The 14,811-nt window shown below is 38.4% G+C and overlaps 1 protein-coding gene across 5 annotated transcripts in view; it reads left to right on the top strand.

Moving 5' to 3' along the window:
* Window positions 1-10,645: 10,645 nt before the first annotated feature.
* Window positions 10,646-14,811, top strand: part of ANGPT1 (angiopoietin 1) — a 222,952-nt gene continuing 218,786 nt past the window's right edge. For 2 of the 5 annotated variants that reach the window (XM_081116871.1, XM_081116873.1), the window contains exon 1: window positions 10,652-10,731. In XM_081116871.1, coding sequence (XP_080972997.1) covers window positions 10,710-10,731 — 22 coding nt within the window. In that variant the 5' untranslated portion in view covers window positions 10,652-10,709. Of the gene's footprint in view, window positions 11,047-14,811 lie in introns of all 5 variants that reach the window. The other 3 variants (XM_081116876.1, XM_081116875.1, XM_081116874.1) reach the window with 3 other exon arrangements.

The raw sequence follows: 14,811 nt of genomic DNA, 5'->3' as shown, positions 1-14,811 counted from the left end.
GTGTTTAGATCTATTTGTGCAACCAATTCAAGAATTCCCAATGGGGCTGATACGATTTTTATTTCAGATTTCCCAGAGTTTTTAGCCATATCCACTTCCTCAGATACACCTCCCCTCCCCCAACATTTTTGGCTACAGACAACCAGGTCACACCCATGAAAAAATGTCATGGAACAGTTTTTTAACTGAGGACAAAAAGCATGAGGAATCCCTAGCTGGTTTCATAAAAAAGAACGCAAGTGGTTTAGAGGACATTCTTTTCATATCAAGAAAGATGTCTTTGGAAAATGACAAGCCTTCCCTAGGAAGCTGTGGGATTCCAGGGCCTGCCTTGCTCCCAGAAGAGATCTTGGGTGCTGTTCATCAACCGAGGAACAATTATTTACTCAGTCATTTCTTCAGAAATATTCATTGTTTTCCATCTCTGTTTCAAGTTTGGAGAACATAAGCATAATAAAAATAACTACCATTTATTGAGTTCTTAAGACATGATATACTGTGCTACATTCTGTCTACTAAGTCTTATAATAACTCAATTTACAGATGAAAAATGGCAAATCAGGGAACTTAGATAAATTGCCTATGATCCCAAAGGTAGTAAGTGACAGAGCTTGAATTTGAATGCAAGTGTATAAGATCCTAAGGCACACATTGGTAACCACTATGAAATACTTCCTTCTTAGACACAAGAGGTTCACAGTCTGTTGATTTCACTCTTGCTTCTATTGAAACACGAATTTCTAGCCTTTAGTGCAAAGACTTCTAGAAAGGAAAAAAAATGAATAATATTTGAATTTTTATCATGAACTGGTAACAATGTTAGATGCCTTTAATGTCTTGTTTAATCTTTATAGCAGTCCTAGAAGGCACATACTATTCCCACTTCACAGATGGAAATATTGAGACTCAGGAGATTGTATAGTTTACCCAAGATAATACCATGAAACCAGAATTTGAATCTAGATTTTTGGTTTCCAAATCTTCATTGTTATCCTGCCTCTACTTACACAATTATTTCTTCCAAGCAGGTCCTCAAAAATAAAAAAGTTTCTCAGGTTGTTAATTACATTTGTTCACAGTATATTTTTAAAAACCTTTTAACCCTCTGCTCAAATATTCATTCACAGTTAAGTTTCTTGATGTGCATATATGCATATATTAAATTTTAATTAAAATTATGGTTTTCTATTTGTCAGAAAATCGAAACATTAATTGAAACAAAGACTTACAGAGTTTAAAAACTGGAATGGGCCTTAGTACTCATTTAGTCTGATTCTCTTATTTGTGAGAAAACTGAGACTTAGAGAAATCATGACATGGCCCATTTCCCATCATTAGTTAGTGACAACACAGAGCTACTACTCTAACCCAGGAAAGCAGCATTTCTCTACCCTGTTTCAAAAAAAATTTAAGATGAATTTTATTAGAAACAGATTTAGTCCTCAAGTCATAACCTGGGTCATAACCTGATATGGAGTTTAGCAAGTTAAAGTCATTTTCATAAGATTAATGCTGAATTGCACTCACGACGCGAAAATTAAAATTAAGGTAAGTTTTATGCAAAGTTTAAAATTGATTTATATCTCAAAATTTAATAAAATTAGTTTCAAAATTATTTCGAGATTAAATTCATAAGCCAAAGATAATAGAATTTTCAGAGATTTCATTTGGGTAAAACAGCAAGTTGAACCATGTAATGAGTATTAAAATACCAAATTCAGAAGACAATGTGCATATGTCATTGGTTTTCTATACTAAACCACTAATTTTAGCTATATGTGTATATTGTTCATTTTAATTAGGCCAGCAATTTTCTAAATAAAATTTTTTGTGTGGCTTCTGTCATTTGCAGATGGACTTTCTGGAGGTACATTTCGAAACACATGCCTGCATGCACACATGGTTTTTAAAGCAATCCATGTTACTTTTGCCATGTACTTAGAATCACAGTGGCAAAGTGAGGACGGTCTAGCGGCTGAATCCTGATGAGATCCTGACCTCTGATATCTTGAGCAGTTCTGAAAAAGTCAAGTGTCTGTTGGGGTGAAGGCACCTCAGTGGGAAGACAGGCTAGTTTTTAGAGGTTCTGCTTTCATAAAGCTCCTCTAATCCTCTCAATCTCTTCAGATGTCCACGATATGATCTCAGCAGTGCTGGGACTCAATGTAAGAAAATGTGACCGAGCCTTAAATATTGCTTGAGTTTATACCTCATAAACTTTCAGAATTAGCCTGTGGCAGAGAAAATTAGCCAACCACAAAGTAATCATTGTATACTAGAAGCTATTGAGAAGAAACTGCAGATAGGAGGGGTAGTGTTGGAGGTGCTTACAAGCCAGTGGAAGAAACACGACCAATGGAAAAATACCCAAGAACACAAAAATTAAAAACCCAACACAAAAACCCTTAAAAACACTTTTTAATCCTTGCTTTCATCCTGCTTTTAGTTCTGTTTTGTTTCCTATAGCGTAGTTTCTGCTTGTTGGTTGAATGGGTATAATCTGGAAGCCAGTGTTTACTGAGTGCTTTCTCTGGGTCATACAGTATAGTGAGAACTTCTAACTGCCTTATCACAGTTAAACCACAGAATAATTCTGTGAGGCACAGTTGTAGAAACTGAGACTTGTTATATACGCAAGGTCACCCAGTGAGTGAGGGAGACAGGATTTGAAACAAGATCTATGTTTCTCAGGCATGGTGCTTTTAATCACTAGGATATGCTGCCTTAAAGCAGATTAAAGTTGGAGTGTTTCCATTAGGAGCTCAATTGTTGGTGTACTTGCTTGTTCTCTTCACACAAACTTAATTTTTTTAAAATGGCAATGATTATAGCATGGTTATATTGTTGCTACAAGTTTTACTGGCTTATCTAAGGTATTTTATTTGGTTTGCTATAAATGTCTCCTTAAGGAACTTAGGGACCCTGGACTTAAATGTAATTTCAGGTCACTGGTTGACCCAGCTCTGAAATTCTTGTGAAAATGTTGCTTCTCAAGAGGAAAAGATACATTTAGAATGTAGGAATCCATGCACAACATTTCAGTGCTTGCCATGAAGCCCTGAGCTTCTGTGCATAAACGGACTTTGTATCATGTCATTGTTATAGCCCATCACCTTGGCGCCTGGTAATCACCTTATTGACATTCAAATTCCAGGACTGCTAGAAAAATGACTTTTTTCCACTAAAAAATACTTTAAACAAAATTTAAACCCAAGGTGGGATTTGAAGTTCACCTCTGAGCCCATGGAAATGTGAGTAAGGCCTAAGACCAGGTCAGACTGGTCAAATAGCTTGAGATTCAGTGTGATATTTTTTCCGTGTTAATTAAAAAGGGGATTATTTTCTTTTGCCAGTGAGTGGCCTTTGGGTTGGGAATATTGTATAACTCAAGAAACCATCTTAATAAATTAGTCAGGAAATACACTGTTCAAGCAATCTTGTTTTTTGGCCTATGGGGAGACTATATGGCTAAGTGAGCCAGGGGGTGGGGTAAGGCAGGAAATTTACATGATGAACTTTGGGGAATTACATTCTTTGTATTCAGGATCCACCATAATATATTGCACTGATCAAATTTCTGTAAAGCAACTTCTAGTATATTGGATCTATAGAACACATTTATCAGTATTTTAGAATAGCTTAGTTACCTAGAAAGTCGTTTGTTACACATTTGGATGAATTAACATTTCTTCCCAACTGTCCTTCCATGATGCCATTTGACACATTAGTTGTGTTTTTTGTTTTGAGTTCCTTTCTCTCAGGATATAGTTGAAACAAAATAGGTGTCTAACTGGCCACTCCTCTACAGGTGACCACCTTAATTTGATATAAATAAGAATAATTGTCTTGCTTAGTCCAGTCCATTCCTTTGAAAGTAGTTTGAATTAAATGTGATTTTCAAGAGATAGTCTGGAGATGGAATCTAGAAGCAACTAGATTGAGCCACCACTTTAATCACAGAATCTCCTAGTTGAAAGGTACCTCAAAGGTCATGCAGTGCAATCACATTAACTACAGTTTAACATTAACCATAATCAGTTAATATTCATCAAACACTTGCCAACACCATATGTTCCAAAGTTGTTAGATTAAAAAATACACATTTTAATTTGATTTTCTAAGCCTTTGTCACTTTAAAATTCCCTGAAGTGGTTCCTGCTCAATGCTTTTTAAGATGCAGCGTGACAGTGGTCAGGCAAAGAACACGTCTGTGGAAAGTTTGATGGTAGAGTGCTATTGTGTGACCACTGATGGGCTGTTTTGCCTGGTAACTAAGCACAGGGGCTTCTCAGGAGACAGGCTGTCTGGGTTCAAATGGGGCTCTGCTGTTTGCTAGCTCTGTGACCTCGAGTCCTATACCAGCGTCTCTTAAGTCTCAGTGTCCTGATATATAAAAAGGGATAGCACAGACTTCACAAGCTTGTTAGAAAGATCAAATGAGATAATACACATACACGACCCAGCATGGCCTTACACATTGTATTTGCTTAATACATGCAGATACTATTTATAACATTATTATTATCCCACTTTGGCTTTTGTGACAGTATGGTACTTAACAGATGCTTATTTAAGTGAGTGAATGAATAAATGAAGAGGATATCTTCTTTAACATGGGGTAGGTCAATGAAGATCAATGGATATTCAGTTCAAAACATTTACTATATTACACACCTATGGGCCCACCCTTGAAAACCTAGATCTGGAATACAAGGGCATTGAGGTTCAGGGGGAAATGTGGCATGAGGTAATTTTACCCAGAAGAAAAGCTGTCATCTTTTATGTACAGCTAAACATAAGAGGCTTGGTTCAGATCCGCTTTATGGCCCAAACAGGTTTGGTAAGTTTGAGGCAAATAAAACGAAGAACAGCTGTTGCTTAAATAAGGTCGAGCAAAGACATGGATTCAATGTCCTTACATTGGTTCTAGGTAGTGTTTATATTTCCAGATCCACAGTGGTGCTGCCAGTTTCTGCAGTAGAAAGTTGTGTAGTGAATATTCCCAGCAATTTTTTTTTTCTTCCTCATTCTTGGTAAAGAAGAAAAACCATTTGAATATCTGATATAAAGCGATTGAAACATGCAGATGCCAGTGAGAAGGAAAATTTCTTTACAAGTCCCTAACAAAATTAATAAACGAATGACATTAATTAAACCAGATGCGTGCTATAAACTGCTTTTCTAAAAGGAAAAGTTTCAAAAATATATTTCTGAAATATTGAGGGGCTATGATACTTTATACATTAAATTTTTACTACATTATTTATCGTAGGCTGGTCTATTTCAGTTCAACAGCTATTTCTTGAGCACTTACTATGTACTCATGATTTGGTCCTTGAGTCTGCAAAAATGGGGGAAATAAACCTAGTTTTAATTAAAAGATGGTAAGTGCTCTGATGAGTAGAAAGACATTATGAGAGAAACCAAAGGTAGGTCAGTAAAAGTTTCTAGAGCAGATGAAACCTGTGACGTGGTTTGAAAGATGAATCGGAGTTAATCAGAAGGTGGAAGTGGGTGGTGGGTTTAGAATAGGGCATTTCAGGTGTAGGAAGCAACCTGCCGTACACGTGCGAAAGAACATACTGCTCATGAAGAACTGCAAGTCATACGGGCTTCCCAAAGTGTTAAAACACCTTGCTGACTATTTCGAGCCAGAACTCGCCTGTGTGGCAGGCTACTTTTCCATCATGACCGGTCAGCAAGGTGTTTAGAGTTACTTAAATTAATGGAAGTGCAGACACGAATTATCTTGTGACCGGTCACCAACACTCAGACACAGAGACTTGTGTATACCTGTGACCGGACAGCAAGGTGGAGGTGGAGTGGAAACGAAGTAAGACGGACAGTGGACTGGGTCAGGCCATTTACTTCACTTCCTTAGCAGGATTAAATTGCTGCATGCTAGCATTTTCAAAGTGTGTTCCACTGCTTGCTAGTGGATGTTAGTGGAAAAGAAGAGATTATGAGTCAAATGCATGTGGGAAATGCTGCGTTAGACAGTGTTATGTAATCAGGTTTTCCCGGGGCCTTTATTATGTTACTAGCTCTTGTGATTTTGCAAGAGGAAGATATAGTATGCAGAATTTTCTATACTTATTTCTACACAGACCATCTTGTAGTGTTTGTGTTTCATCTTGCAGGATTTGCAGGATTTGCAGGATTTTCTAAATGTATTTGAATACAGACCATCTTGCAGGATTTGTGTTTCATGGAACACACTTATGGGAACTGCTGCTATAGACAACGGAGAGTTTGTAAATAATTTTAAATATGGGAGTATAGTTTATTTTAGTAGCAGAGTAAAGGAGGAATGTAAAAGGGGAAAAACTAGATTGAGGCAGATTAATGATGTCATTTTAATAGTCCTGGAGTGGCTTAGAAAGAGATGGGTAGACCTGACTTTCATTAGTAGACAAGTAGACAACCATGATGAAGAGAAGGTGAGACTGAGAAGCGCTTAGAACTCTATGGGAAACACAGATCTGATGACTTCATTATTTTAATTAGGAGGTTAAAGTCTTCAGGAGTAGACAATTGATTGCATATGGAGGTTGGGGAGGGGATGAAGGAATCCATCATAAAGACCCAGGTTCCTACTTGGGAAAGTGGGTGACAGGTGATACTTTGTGTTGAGATCTGAAACACTGGAGGGACAATTTGGAACTCAGAACTGAGAAGGGGACTTTCGACATACAAATTTTAGCAGGTCAAGGGAACATAAGTTGAATATTTATGTGATATGGATGTGGGAGACAGAAGTATACAGTTCAGTCCCTGTGAGTAGATAAGGTCACTCATCCAAGGAAGAACATGGACCATTTTACCAAAAAGCAATTTGCAAAAAGACATCCCTTTTAGGGAATTGCTTTCAGTGAATTAGTCATTTTAGGAAATTACCTTTTGGCTGTAGGCCAACTGACCTAAAGCCACCAAGAAAACTATACAACAGGAAAGGAATTCAGGATAAAGATGAACCTGAATTAAGAGACAGCAGAAAAAAAAGAAGCTCGTAAAAGAGAGATGAAAGGCTGAGAATGCAACCATATTTTTACCAGTATGACAATTTATATTGCCAAACAAATATTTATAAGGCAATGACTACCTCAACAGAAGAATTAATACCAAAGGAAGTTGCAGGATTGCTGGGAAGACGTGTTCTGTAATGTGCTAAAGGGCTCTAAGGTCAGGATTAACTGAACTTCTTTATTTCTATCAACAGTCCACTATTACGCATGTCACCCATTGCTATTGTGTATTTTTAACATAGCTCAAACTAAACCTGGACCTCACTGCTTGTAATAGTCATGGCCATACATAGCTGGACACATTACACACATAGAACTAATAGCAGCCAACATGGTTAAAGATGGAGATAACACAACTACTTTATTTTTGAGGTATCTTGCCTAAATAAGAAATGACTATGATTGTTGGATTCTAATTTTGGACTCTAATAAACTCGTGGGTTTCTTCAGCAATGATCAGTTATCTTCAGAATTAACTGTCATATATAGCTCCTGCTGTGCAAGGAACCATTCCTAGGATCTTGGTTCATTACCGAAGAATGAGTGTGTGACCTCATGTGTATGTGTGGTGCTGTGCGGCTAGCAGAACAACCTTCAGGGTTTGTGTATTATTTTTATTTTTAATGTTGTTTTATTGTGGTAAGAACACAACATGAGACTTACCTTTGTAACAAATGTTTAAGTGTACAATACAGTATTGTGAATTATGGGGACAGTGTTGTACTATAAATCTCTGATTTTATGAGTCAGACTATTTTAGATACCTCATTTAAGTGGGATCGTGCCATAATTGTCCTTCCATGGCCAGCTTGTTTTACTTAGCACTAATGTCCTCAAGCTTCAGCCATGTTGTCATATCCAAGCAAACGTTAAATTGGTTTCAGTGAAAAGGGGATAGGAGCATATACTGAGTACAATCCATTGTAAGTGGCTGTAAGTGAACAGGGGATGAGAGAGCAAATGGGAAGAAATCATGGGAGGGCAAACTAGGCGTCAACAGTAGCTGCTCTTCTTTTGAATTCCCTAAAGGTTGGGTTTCAGTTATCCTGATAAACAGTGATTCCTTCCTGGAATAAAGATCCTTGGTTCCAGGCTCCTACAAAGATAAGACAAATACTTGGACACCATGTTTGGATGATCTTAACGTCTGTGAATTAAATAAATATAGTAATTCTCATATTTTATCTGTAAATCCAGGCAGCCAGTCATGGGTGTCCTGCGCATTCTGTGTGCTGTGCTGATCCAGCCCTGGCACCTTGGGTCATGCTGTGTCCATATCTGGAATGCTCTGTCCCTCTTAGCCATCGGCTGCTGCCACATTTCTGTCTCCTAGAAGAGAAGGCCCTGTTGTTTTACTTCTCTTACCCCTCAGCAGTGCCTGAGTACTGGGTGGACTTGGCTAATAGGCTTAACAGATATTTGTTTATTGACAGAGTTTTTCACTTTTCATCCAGATATTTTGGCATCACAGAGGCACAGCTTTAGTATCCAGTGAAATGTCAGATTGGTCTACACAGGCTGGCTTAGGGATTTATTAGGTTTTGTATTTATATGCAGAGCAGTATGCTCTAAATAAATCCAAAGGGATTCAGTAATAATTTTTTGGCAGCAGTTTTCTCCTTCGTGCTTCTATTTTTTATTTCTTGGTTTTCCCCGTTGTCCTTGCATTACTGGGAGATTTCCTCGTGCAATCAGTGTGACTCTGCCCAGTGACCTTTCACCCTTGCCCTGAACAGATGAACAAACTGAACCAGAAAGGAAAGCAGGGTCACAACAGAGGTTACTGAAGGGTGCTCTTTGGGACTGGGAAGTGGGAGTGTGTGCGGGTTATGTTCTCTCCTCTATTTATGCCTCACCCCTGTCAGTTCTTACTAAACCTGTTGTAGGAGGACACATAGTAGTAAAATGAAAAACTGGATTTTTGCTCAGGGGCAGTCCAGGAAGAAAAACGGAGAGAGAGAGAAAAGGGAAGAGGGACAGAGGAAAAAAATAAATCTCAGGGGGATCAAAAGTGTGAACCAAGCCCAGAAAATGTTTCACCAGGCTTTTGTATCAAACATGGCATCTGCAGATAGAGTTTCTCAAACCCAGTGAGCTTTCAGATGGCATTAGGAAGAATGCCTCTTGGAGTTGGAGGAATTCATGGTATGCTTGGAAAGGGTTTTTAAATATCACTACTCCGCAAAAAAAACAAAACCAACAATTCTATTTGCTTTTTACTGTTTGCATTTTCCTTCCTATTTATTAATACAGTCTTACTTTATAAAAACAAATGACAACTGCACTAATTGGGCCTCTGTGAATACCAAGTGTTCTGCTTGTGCTATCTCATTTCAACCTCACCATGATCCCTGGGAGGGAGACGTCGTTACTTCCCTGTCACCAAGGAAGAAACCCAAGTCTGAAGCAATTCAGTACTTTCCATAAAGCGCACAGCAGCTAATTGTCAGAATAGGGATTTGAACCCAGATCTCTGGGACCACAGACAGTCCATGAATTCATTATGTCCTTTAACTGGTGTCAAATCATTCAGGTGAGAAATTACAAGTATAGTAGTGACGAGTGAAAATAGAGTCACCCTCCTCCCCATCACAGACTACTCCCCCCACTTTGATATAGAGACACAGGTGATGTGTCTTTCTCCTTTGCCTAGCACCATACCGCTCGATCTTCTGCCTAATTTCTTTTTAGTGCTCTGATTCCTCTTAGACCCTGATCAAGTAAGCCAGTTTTTATGGCCATGATTATTTATAGCCATGTAAGAATTTATCCCGAAGATCTCTGACTCCCTTGCCTCTGTCAAATAACCCTCCCATGGGATTGGAAGGTTTATTTTATGAAAATCAGGTAAGACTGTGAAGAAAGGGAAGAGAGAAATGATTAAAAGTGAAAAGTGAAATTTGTGTTTGGTGCTTTGATACTGAATTCCTAATTTGGAGTTTGTTTTTCAGGTTACAAATAATGAAAGATGTGGTGAAAATATGGGAATGTGTCAATCAACTTCTAGTTGAAAGCCATTGTAACCTGGGACAAACCTTTGAGTTATAGTTTTCTTATCTGCAAAAGAAAAAGGGTTTTAAAAAAAATTATTTTATAGTGCCAGAATTTTATGATCTTTTAAAATTTTCCTCATTTAAAATTAATCATATTTTTGAGCCTCCAAAAATGACTGCAATAAATCATATTTTAATATTCAGAATATTTTATTTTTTTTATTTAATAACTACCTGAATGCTAGACTAATTGTACAAGAGGTCCTACCCTGTATTCTGTGTTCCTAATTCACCTACAATCACATGAATTTAATTATACTCACTGCACCATGGGTATTTGTGAAGAATGGACCCATTTAAGGGTCGTAAGCATGCAGTTTGGAGATTTAGGGCAGTAATATTTGCTGTCTTGCCGAGGAGATGTCATTAACATTATTCCCCCATCTTGTAAAACAAGCTCTCTTAGGACCTTTTACCTAGTAAAGCTGACGGAGCAACCTGTCAGGAGGCCGACAGCCAGGGGCAGCCGGCGTACAGTAAGTGTGAGGAGCCAAACACTAGGCTCGTTTGGTGAGTGACTGCAACAGCCTCAGCCAAAACCATTGGCACAGCTGCCATGCTGAGGTCACAGCACAAGGTGACAGGACGTGGCAGCCAGGAAGTACAAGAGCAGATAGGTAGCACTTCAGCAATGGCTAAAGAGAGCGTGTCAGGTGAGTGGAGGACAGAGGCAAAGGGAAGTGTTTATAACGATTTCCAGTGTAATCAAGAAATGTTCTGTGGAAGTCACTGAGACTTTGTAGTGAAACCTCAGTAATTCTGTGGTCTCAGCTGTAAGTGGGGACTTTGGGTGTGCATGAGAAACAGACGACATTGCTACCAGACTGAGCCCCAGAGGAGCAACATGTAATTCAACAGATGGCTCTGCTTTCCTGGACTCTCAAGTGTTATGAACATGGCACCATTATCCAGCATATTCATTGGTCCTAGAGATGCAGGCTTTACATTTCCATAGCCTCTGCAGTCTGGTAAGGTATATCTATGCCTTTCCCCTTTTTAAATACAGAATTCACCAAAATAATGTATGTATTTCTTTAACTTCTGTTTAGAAATTTGTTTATCTTATGGTTTTGATGACCTTTCCCTTTAAAGATTTAACATCAAATAACTTTGATGTTAAAAACTTGATTTTCTTGGTTTGAGATTTTAAAACTTTTATGAACATTCTTAATCCCTTCCGACTGACCTCATAAACTGGGCAGTTTACATAAGAGTATATTTGGTGGGATTTGAGGGACATTGCCACTTTACTTATAGTTGGCCTCAGAGTGTCATAAGACAGTCATTACTAAAATGAATTAACTTTAAAAATATTTTTAGAGGGAATTTTGGTAAAGTTGGGTTTGTTATCTTTTGGGAAATCTGACACTCATCAAACAAGGCTGGGGATTACTGTTCTAAAATTGTAATTTTTCTGAGCACTGAACTCAGGAAAGATCTTTAGTGTTTATAACTGCTCCAGAATCCCTTTTTAAATGAATAACTGGCCAGAACTGAGAAGCGTGACTGTAGAGAAAACCCCACAGGCCAGCGATACTTGGGGGGAGGAGAACAGGGAGGCCTGACTCCCTCTTCAGGGAGATTAGACTGCCCCCAGGTGGAAGGGCAGGGAGAGGGGTTGAGGGGGAGGAGCTCAGGAGCCAGGATGCCAGCCCCCCTCACTGCTCAGCGAAGATGAGGGAAGGGGAAGGGTAGACATTGCTCCCTCGGGAATGCACGTGCAGCTCCCTGTGGGCACGAGGGCAGGAGCCCGAGGAGCTCCCACTGCACACGGGAGCAGTGGAGCAGGGGAGGCTGCGGCCTGGGGGCGGTGAATCCCAGGAGGCGCTCCCATGACTTGTCCCTCGCCCCGTCCCTGTACCTGCCTGCCTTCCCCAGAGGCCGGAGCCTCAGAAGTAGCAGCTTTGGTGGAAGAGGGGACAGCAGGGATGGCTAAAGTAGCAGACAGAAATAAGAATATGGTGCTACCGTGGGTAGCGGTGGATTCTCTGGTTAGCAGCAGCAGACCAGAGGTGTCCCCATACCGCCTGGCCACCAGAGGAAGGGTGGCAGCTGAGGAGTACCCAAGGGGAGGATTTGGGGGGCCCACCATTTCAGTGATTCCGCTCTCTTGTCCCCACTCTCTGTTCTCTGCTACAACGGGGCCTGCAGAAAAGCTTTGAAGGCTGAGAAGGAATGGAGGAGTAAAGAGCTGACCCTGGATGTTAGATGTGCCTCTGATCATGTGCTTACCTGACCAGACTCTGCCTACTTTGTTTGTTTGCCAGCAAGTCATTTTTAAGAAAACTAAAATAAAAGATATGTCTTTCTTCCATGCCATTTCATGGTTCAAGAGCACTTTCTTGTGTTTTATATCAATTATAATAAAGAAAAAAATATGAGATAAGCAAGATTTGTTTTTCCACATTCATAGACTAAGAAATCTCAGGATGGTTAAATTACTAGTCAAGGTTACATAATCTGTAAGTGGATCAGGATTTGACCCCAGTTCTTTTTTGTTTTTATTTTATTAAATTTCTTTTTGGTTTAGAGTGTTTATACAGTCATATGACTCAAAAATTCAGTTGTAACAGCATTAAGAAGTCCCTTCCCAATCCCTGTCCCTGTCTACTTTAGTCACACCCTTTTGTAAACAAAAGATATACTGTTTATCCTATTTTATGACTTTTTTAAAAAAACTCAGTAATATATCCTGGAGCTCTTTCCATGTCCAGCTTACTCCTTGCTTTTTATAGCTGTATAGTACTCTCTTGGGTGGATGTTCCACAGTATATATTACAAGTTTGAGTTTGATGACACTTGGTTTTATTGCTATTGCAAACAAGGTTTTAGTAAATAGTTGAACATATGTCATTTCATGCATATGCTTCTGTAGGATAATTCCCAAAAGCAAAAATTCTGGGTCAAAGGATAAATGCATTTGTAATTAAATAAAAATTGCCCAATTCCTCTTCATAAGACTGTACTATTTTTCGTCTGTAATGTATAGGACTGTCAGTTTCCCCATAAGCTAGGCAACAAATTGTTTTTGTCTAACATTTGAATTTTTGCCAATATGATTGTTTAGAATGATTGCTTGGTGTTCAGTTTAAACACCAAGTTTTAATTTGCATTTTTCTCATATTCTATGAATTACAATTAATTTTTTCTCTGCCACTTGTATTTTGGTTTTGCTCATTAAAAGTTTCTTTTTATTTGGTATTCATACTTTTTATATTTCTTGGTAATCAAAATGATCAATTAAAAAAAATGTTTTGCAGATTTTAAGTTAGAAAGGCCTTCTTAACCTAAGGATATGCTTTCATCTGATTAAGTTTTATATTAAAAAATAATTAATTGACATGGAGTTTATGAAGCCAACTTTATCTTCTTTCAAATGGTCACCCAGTTGTACTAACACCATTTATTTTTTTAAAATCCTTTGCCCACTGATTTGAGATGTTACTTTGGTCTAGGTATTTAGAAATACTGTTTTAAACCAGATTTTCTAAAATACAAAGTCCAGTTATGTTTTCCTTTTATCACACTTCTCGTTTGACTTATTTATCAATAGCTTTTCATGCAACATTTAGAAAAAATTATCTTAATTGCTGAAAGTGTTACAGATGCTCCCTTTTTTCCCCTCATTGACACTCTCCACCCCACCCCAGGCCTCACCACACTATTGTCTGTCCATGGGTTATGCATATAAATTCTTTGGTTAATCTCTTCCTGCCGTCCCCCCTTCCCTCTGAAATTCATCAGTCAGGATATGTGATTATCTCCCATATAAAGGAAATAATTTTAGGGAAAGCCATGTATAAACCCAGAAGAAAAATAATTCTCTGGATATTATTGCTAGAAAATCCCCCAACACTAGGTTTTCCTTTTATTTCTAAAGATGTCGCCAAGTCATTTCATACCACTCAGGAGGTCTTCTCCTGTAAATGGTCAAAAGGGGAAAAATCCACAATACTTAAGGGGGAAAAAATGAAATGAACGTATTATACGTCTGTAAGCGTAAATTTCCTGTTGCAAGTCATTGCCCCTTTTAATAGGAAACTACAAGGCTTTTGCCATAAAAGAGAAAAGTAATTCACATCAGAAATTTTATCAAGCCAAGTAAAAGGGTAACATTGCAATCGTATGTCTATAGTTAGACTTATTTTCTGGCAGCAATACTTCTTAGAATAAAGCTTGCTTATTTGTGCAAGAGACTTTAGGATACTTTATTGGCAAGTTCAGAGATGGTGTTTCAGTAACTCTACTGGCATAACAAAGTATAAAAATAAGACCAAAGCCAGTATCTATAACCTCAGTAACTCCAGGTTAGCACATTTCACACCAGGACGGGGGAGTTTAGATCTTGTGTCCCCATTTTCCCATAATGTTAGCAGAAAATGCAGTGCAGAACCTTTTCACATGTTTTTATAGGTGTCTCCTGCTTTGAGACAGATGTTGCCATTTACAGCAGACTCCTTAAGAAGGTTGTCACCCTTTGCTGATACCAGTTCCTAACCGTTCAGTCTTTTTAAAATCAACTCTGATCAGGGTCAGCATCCCACATCCTCACTGTTTTTATAACACTGTTCTTTTCAAGGCATTCACCACCTCCACATTGCTTAAACCATTGGTTAATTCTGAGTCCTCATATTACTATAAATTTTTAAAAATTTTTCCATTACACTTGATATTCAATATTGTAATAGTTTCAGGTGTACAGCAGAATGGTGAGACATTTGTATAACTTACAA

The sequence above is a fragment of the Miniopterus schreibersii genome (genome assembly GCF_964146895.1).
Source record: "Miniopterus schreibersii genome assembly, chromosome: 17".
Taxonomy (NCBI): Eukaryota; Metazoa; Chordata; class Mammalia; order Chiroptera; family Miniopteridae; genus Miniopterus; species Miniopterus schreibersii.
This window is presented reverse-complemented; position numbering and strand designations above follow the sequence as displayed.